Source organism: Orycteropus afer, unplaced genomic scaffold (genome assembly GCF_000298275.1).
Source record: "Orycteropus afer afer isolate SDZICR_OR568_19922 unplaced genomic scaffold, OryAfe1.0 scaffold00083, whole genome shotgun sequence".
Lineage (NCBI taxonomy): Eukaryota > Metazoa > Chordata > Mammalia > Tubulidentata > Orycteropodidae > Orycteropus > Orycteropus afer.
Window position 1 is genome coordinate 2,137,201 of NW_006921670.1, and position 7,766 is coordinate 2,144,966.

General features: G+C 56.1%; 1 protein-coding gene across 1 annotated transcript in view; it reads right to left on the reverse strand.

Annotated features, from left to right (window-relative positions):
- The window catches only part of TMEM184B (transmembrane protein 184B), a 28,140-nt gene extending 24,549 nt beyond the window's left edge, over positions 1–3,591 (reverse strand). The window contains exons 1-2 of the mRNA XM_042781054.1: positions 3,400–3,591; positions 1,752–1,917 (exon numbers count right to left, since the gene is read on the reverse strand). Of these exons, the coding sequence (XP_042636988.1) occupies positions 1,752–1,917; positions 3,400–3,591 (358 nt within the window). The remainder of the gene's footprint in view (positions 1–1,751; positions 1,918–3,399) is intronic.
- Positions 3,592–7,766: the final 4,175 nt, after the last annotated feature.

The following is a 7,766-nucleotide window of genomic DNA, read 5'->3' on the forward strand; positions in this document are numbered from 1 at the left end:
CTGAGGGGACACAGAACACGTGACCCTGAGGGGACACAGAACACATGAGCCTGAGAGAACACAGAACACGTGACCCTGAGGGGACACAGAACACACGAGCCTGAGGGGACACAGAACACACGACCCTGAGGGGACACAGAACACATGACCCTGAGGGGACACAGAACACACGAGCCTGAGGGGACACAGAACACGTGACCCTGAGGGGACACAGAACACATGAGCCTGAGAGAACACAGAACATGTGACCCTGAGGGGACATAGAACATGTGACACTAAGGGGGACAGAGACCACACAAACCTGAGGGGGACACAGAACACATTAGCATGAGGGGACACAGAACACGTGACCCTGAGGGGACACAGAACACATGAGCCTGAGGGGACACGGAACACAAAAGCCTGAGGGGGACCCGGAGCAGCTGACCCTAGGGGACACAGAACACACAAGCATGAGGGGATATAGAATATACAAGCCTGAGGGAGCATAGAACACATGATCCTGAGGGGGACACACAACACGCGAGCCTGACGGGGTGGCACTAGACAGGGGAACCCAGACTGCACGAGCCTAAGGGGTTGGCCAGGAAAGAGGGTCTTGAGCTAAGTGAAGAGCATTCTGGGAGATTCACGGACCCCCCTTGCCATGCCTGCCAACCCATGACCTATCCTGGGGCCTCCGGGGCCCTCCTCTCCGTACCTGCCAGCCTGCAACCTGTGTTGTGGGTTTCTGGTCTCACCTTGCTGGCCCACCCGCCACATGGAGGAGGGTGCAATTTCCAATTACATCATATTTTTGTGTCAACAGTGAAAATACTCAAATCTCTATTTCTCTGTATGGACTGCCAGGCTGCGAAGTTCCCTGTCCCTGCCACCTAGGGTCATCTCCTCACAGTCACTGGCCTCTCCCTGGCTGACCACACCCAGCACGATGCCCCCTACACACGGGCCCATCGGCCCCTCTCACCCTGCTGCACATGCTCCTTTCTTCCTGGAGCGAACGCTCGTCCCCAGCGTCCCCTGACTAATGCCAACTCCTGCGTTAAGTGCTGGGTGACTGTTCCTCCTCCCCGTAGCCCTTCCTGGGCCAGGCCCTCTGCCTGTGCACCGACCAGGCAGCTGCTCTCCTGGTGGTGGGACTGTTTAGATAGCCACAGACTCTTGGAGGGCAGGGAGGGTGAGAGCTGGCTTCTCTTTGTGACCCCGAGCCTAACACAAGTAGTAGGCGCTCACTACGCACAAGAACGAGGCCCGAAAGGAAGCCAGCCCTTTCTTCAGCAGCACAAGCGAATGGGACAAAGCCCTCAGCATGAAGCACCCGGGGATGGAGACCCAGCCCTCCACCAACCTGCCACAGGTCCCTGGAGGAACCCCTCACCGCCCTACCTTGGTTTTCTATCTACAAACTGTTCGCTAATTTGCGCCCCACCCCCCAGAGATTCAAGAACTGAGGAACCACACATGGGTGGAAATCAGATGCAGGCCGCAGCCCCCCAGGACCTGTAAAGTCACTTTGGAGCCCACTGCACAAAGTGCATCTAAGGGGCAACTCCCGCTGCACCTGTGCTGTGATTACCCGTTGATTTGGGCCTGGGCTTGGAAGCAGGACGTGACATGAGAGCTGGGTCAAAGCAGCCCCCGTGAGGCCCAGAGCACCCCCCTCAAGGAACTCGAGCAGAGGGGCTTCCCACTCCCCGGTGTGCAGAGCACCTAGCAGATGCCATCTGCGCCCAGTCCGTGCCCACGCTCACCCTCGTAGCAGTCGCGCACGGTGCCGAAGTACACGTAGTACTGGTCGTTGGTGAAGAACAGGAGGCTGAGCCAGGAGTCGAAGGCGTAGATGGGGACGATGAAGAGGATGCGGACGATGTAGCGCTGCTCGTTGGGGCAGCTGTAGCAACGCAGATGCATGTAGATCTGCGGGGGGGACGGCGAGGGTCAGCCACGGCCCCGACGGCCGCCCTCCGCACCTCCCACCCGCCCAAGCACCCTGTCCTCCTGCTCCGTGGAAGGCCGGGCGGAGGTTAGATGGCTGCTGCCACTTCCAGTTCTGTGACTGCACACAAGTGACTTAACCTCTGGGCCACGAATCCTCCTCTGTAAAATGGGTACAGTGGGGCTTCCGGTGTCCACTGTTGGGAGACCCAAACCAGAGGGTGTGCACGGAGCCTTCAGTGCACATGGCCGTGGGGCCCAGACCATCCACGTCAAGTGGGCCCTCAAGCATGAGGCCAAGGAACGCAGACAGCTGACCAAGCAACTGCAGGCCCTAAGAGGCACAGCCGTGTGGGAGCTGAGCTCGCTCAACCACGTGGGAGCTTTCCTGTCTTCCTCAAAGCCTGGTCCCAGAATTTTATGGCAACAGCACTGAGCAATACCACCCGGGTGTAGCCCCCCAGCCCATCTCTTAACCTATGGTATAGGCAGACGGTGGTGGGGAGGACCCTGACTTCTATGGAATGTGGAAGCCCTTCCTGGCCAAGAGGCAAGGCTGGTGACACCCTTGTCCTGTGCCTCATCCCCAGCTGTCACGCACGGTCAGCAGTGCCTGCCTCACTGGAGAGCAGAGGGGAACAACAGTTATACACAGACACCAAGAACCACTCCAAGCACGCTCCTGCACACAGCAGTCCCCAGGCCCTGTCCCAGAAGAGCCCTGCGCTCCGAGGGAGAAGATCGGCTACTCCCCATCTGGTAATGATCCAATCACCTCGGAAGCAAATGGTTCTAAAAGGGACGGGAAATGTGGGACAGCTGGCGGGGTGCGAACAAGGGACCCAGGACGGACTCCTCCCTGACCCCGTCACTGAGCACCCTTGAACCCTTTTCATTCCTCTGGCAGCGAAGGTTCAATCCACCACAGCCTGCTTGGGGCTGTGGGGACAGGGTGATGAGAGTCCATTTCTATCCCAGCTCCACCCCCAACTTACATGTGGCCCAGACAAATTCCTTCTCCCCCCTCCCTCTCTGGGACCCAATTTTCTCATCTGCAAAGGGGTCACTGGCACCCTTGTGCTCCTTTACAGTTCCCAGCTTCCTTTGCAGGTCGGTGGGCCATGTGACTAATCCTGGCCAATGGAAGACAAGCAGAAGTGATGAGTGTCATTTCTGGATCAAGGTGGTTTAAATATCCAGTGTGTCTTCCCCACAGCCCCACCCCACTGTTAGAAGAATGTGTCTGGGGTAACCATGAAGCTGCAAGAAGCAGGAGCCACGGCATCTGGCCCGACCTGCACTGAGCTAGGACATGAGCAAGAAATCAACTCCCACCAAAGTTCAGCCCCTGAGCATGTGGGTTTATTCCTTACTGCAGCCTGGCCTAACTGATACTCTGTTGAACGAGCGACCTCCCTCAGGGTCCTCCTAGGAGGCCTCTAAGGGCTCCCGACTCCTGGGTACCTGGTGGCAGGTGATGAGCAGGGCCGTCCACACGAAGAAGCCAGAGATGGCCTGCGCGGCGGTTGTCATCAGGAACACAGGCTGCTCCATGGCCGTGGGGCTGCCCTCAGGGACGGCAGAGACACTGGGTGAGGCTGCCGCCGTCGTGGGCGAGGCTGGGTCTGGGGCCAGCGCGGCCCCCCTCACTGTCATGGTGCCAGCAGCAGGGGGCTCCCTGAGAGGCACCCTTGGAGGGAGGGACGAACTAGCCTGGAGAAGAAAGCACAAGGTTAGCCCCACCCTGGGGTGAGTGGCAGGCTTGTTAAGGCACTTCCAGATCTCCATCCACCACGTGTCACACAGCCCTAGCCATCACTTGGGACCCAGGCACCAACACCACCACCCCCTGGATTAACAGAGCAGGCTCCGAACCAGTCTCTCTGCTCCTGCCCTTCCCTGCCATCACTGCACTCATAAGATCCTTCTGAGACATTAGCCAGGTCGTGCTCACCCTCTGCTCAAAACTCTCCTACAGGTCCCATCCCTTTCAGAGTAAAAGCTGGCTGACATCCTTCCAGTGGCCCACAGGATCCTGCCCCCTGCCCAATGGGCTGCCCACTGCCTCTCTGTATCCGATCTGTCTCCAACCAAGCCCACCTCGTCCTGCGTCCAACCACACAGGCCTCCCTGCTGTTCCTGCCACAGGGCCTTGGCACAGCCGTGTCTCCCCTGGCACATGGCTTGTTCCTGCTCTTCCTTTAGGGCTCTGCCCTGACTCAAGGCCTTTGCCATGTTTTCTTTTTCTGCAGAGCACTTATTACCATCTGCCTCCAGGCGACTAACTGTACTTTTACTCATGTGTCTGATGCAAGCTCCTTGAGAGCAGGAGCTCCGTTCCATTCACTAAGGATTCCAGCGCTGGAACAGTGCCCGGCGCACAGCAGGTGTCCAGTAACCACCTGTTGAATGTGAACACTGTACGAATCCCTTTATCGCTGGTCATCTCCTCAAAGGGCTTTGCCTTCCCTTTGGTATTTGTCTCAATGTCCCCCAATGACCAACACCCCCTCCTCTGCATGCAGCTGCCATGTCTTGGAGACTCTGTGACCCCTCCCTACTGTGTGTACCTTCAAACTGCTCATCTTTACCTCGGCTTGGCTATCACCCCTCAAAAGATCTGCTCACCACCTTCTCCGCTCGGATGCTCCATCTGTGTGACACATCTTCATTGCCCCATGACACACGGCTCAGTCACGTCCCCATCTATCTATCCTAAGACTGCATGGACTCTCTGTCATGGGCTACATTATGTCCCCCAAAAATACGTGTCAACTTGGCTGAGCCATGTTCTCAATGGTTTGGCAGTTATGCAACAATGTAATTTGGCAGTCATGTGATGATGTAATCACACCCATGATGTGATCTGTCTGTCAGCTGTAAGGGAACTAGGGAGGGATGAAACACCCTTCCTCAGGTCATAGCCCTGATCCTACAGAAAGGGAGTTTCCCTGGGGTATGGCCTGTATCACCTTTTATCTTGTAAGAGACAAAAGGAGAGAGAAGTGTGCAGAGAGGAGGGACCTCAGTATCACCAGGAAAGGGTGTGTCCTGGGGTCCCTGCGCCGAGAAGCTCCCAGACCAAGAGGGAGATCAGGACACATGGGGATCTCCGAAGAATGCCAGGCCCACAGACGCCGGACGGAGACCGGGACCTTGCCTTAGAGCTGACAGACCAGGCCCACAGACGCCGGACCGAGACCGGGACCTTGCCTTAGAGCTGACAAAGACAGCCTTCCCCTGCAGCTGGCGCCCTGAGTTCAGACTTGCAGCCTCCTAACCTGTGAGAGAGTAAATGTGCCCGTTAAAGCCGCCCACGTGTGGCATTTCTGTTACAGCAGCACTACGGAACTCAGATACCAGCACACACAGCATCCGGGCCACGTTTAATCCAGGCCACTTTTAATCCAGGCCACGTTTAATCCGGGCCACGTTTAATCCTGGCTTTATCAGTTACTTATTTCCACTTCGACTGGGTGATCCACTTCCACAGAGATACTGCCTCGGAAACCCAAGGAGCGGTCGCTGTGAGTCAGATCCGACTCGACGGCAGTGAGTATTTATTTGATTTCCACTTCTTACTCCAAAAAGAGAATTGGGAAAATGGTTTGTAAACCCTGATGGGGGATGGTGGTAGATCCCAGGGCCAGCACAGGGCTGCGTGTAATGGACCATGTTGCTCACAGATAAGCAAAGAACAAAACGGAGTTGAGAAAACTGGCACACAGGGAAAATGTGATGGGAAAGTAGAGCTGGGTGGATAGCACCCAGGCAAGCGTTCAATCCCGTCCATGACCCCAGGTGGGATCACATTCCGGCCCCACGCCTCCCAGTGACTGGTGACACCTTCAGTGGGAACAAACAAACTACTTCTCATGGAAAAATAACCCAGCAGTGGCCCCAAGGAGTAATGCTGTTAGAAGCTTACACCCAGGAACCAATGCCAGGTCGGAGGCTGGGAGCACTTTCTAAAAGCGAAGACTGTCACCTGAGAAGGAGCTCTGGGGAGGGCCAGCCCCTCCCCCACCCCTGACCTGACTGCGGCGTCCCTGTCAGTGCTGCCACCTGTCGACGGGCTGGTAGAGGCCACCCTCAGGGTCCCTGAGTCTCCAACAATCGACCCACCCTCCCACCAAACAGGCCCCAATCACACACTGGGCAAGAACCTGAAATACAACCAGAGGTACGGGTGACAGACAGACTGACGAGACCGAAAAGCGGTTCTAAGAGACACGAAGCAGGCGTGTGGATAAAGCCCCAGCCCAGGGGAGCCCCAGCTCCACCCCAACCAGTGTAGCTTCACTGCACCCCTGAAGGTCTCTGCCATCTGACCCTTAAAATGGGTAAGGCCCAAAATTCAATCATCTGGGCCTGAACCCCGAGGTTAGACAGATGACTTTGTCTTGAGTCTGAGAGCTGATTTCTAACCTAGAATATCCTGAAATGAGCAGAAAGCCTACCCGGACCTTCCTGGGGTGTCCCGGGCCTACCCTTCCTGGGGTGTCCTGGGCCTACCCGGACCTTCTTGCGGTGTCCCGGGCCTACCCGGACCTTCCCGGGGCGTCCCGGGCCCACCGGGACCTTCCCGGGGCGCCCCGGGCCCACCCGGACCTTCCCGGGGTGCCCCGGGCCCACCCGGACCTTCCTGGGGTGCCCCGGGCCTACCCGGACCTTCCTGGGGCGCCCCGGGCCTGCAGCCCCAGGACCCAGAGGCCTTCTTGCTTCTGGTTCTCTCAGCTGGGAAGAGGCTTTCCGCTTCCCAGCTCTGCCCTGGCTCTCCTCCAGCCCCTCTGGCATCTTGTGCCCCATCTACACCACGTTTGCTCTTAGCTATACGTCTGTGAAAGCCCTTCACCTTGCCATTTTCCTATAAAAATAAATAAATCTCTAACACACCAAGAGACGAATCTACATTAAAAACTCAGAAATGGAGCCGGCATCTATATAAAGAAATTCAAAAAGGGAGAGGGTGTCTATATAAAGACTGGTGGCAGGCTTTGAAAAAGAGACACAGTGACAAGTCTAATAATAATGCCAGTAAATATGGCTACAAAATTGAAAGCTGGTGCCAAAAATAATTCCTGAAAAAGATTCGGGTTGTAAATCATCATCTTAGTCTATCATTCCAAATTAAACGGGTAAACACGAAACTGCAGAGGGGCTAGGGGATGCGCAGATACTCCTCAACTGAGGCTCGCTGGCGAGGGTGGGAGATGCCAAATGCTGTTCCATTGGTGACTTCGGCAGCAGGACCAAGAAGCCCTGGGGGTCGGACCCCTGCACTGGGCAGCCCTGGAAACTGGGGTGTCCCCAGGCAGCAGACGTGGCCAAGGAGCTGACAAAGGCCTGAGTATCTATTCCTGTTTACGGAATCTGGATGGGCTGGGGCCTTGGAGTTCAAGGCCTTGGGGCTCAGTTCTTCTGGGGACTTTGTTTAACCAGAAAACCAGTCACTGCCATTGAGTTGATTCCGACTCACAGCGACCCCCACTGGGTGTCCAAGGCTGTAAATCTTTACAGAAGCAGACTATCTCATCTTTCTTCTGCAGAACAGCTGGTAGGTTCTAACCACCGACCTTCTGGTTAGCAGTCAAATGCCTTAACCATCATCCCATCAGAGTGCCTTAGTCCACCAGAGTGCCTTGGTCACACTCAAATGCCCTTCTGAGAGGGACGCTTGGCATTCACAGTGTAAGAGACTGAATTAATCCCCAAAAAAGTTATTTATTGGTCCTACCCCTTTACCCCATTTGGAAACAGGGGATTCTCTGTCATGTTCATGAGGTCATGCCCAAGGAGGGTGGGTCCCAAATCCAATCCCTTCACAGTGG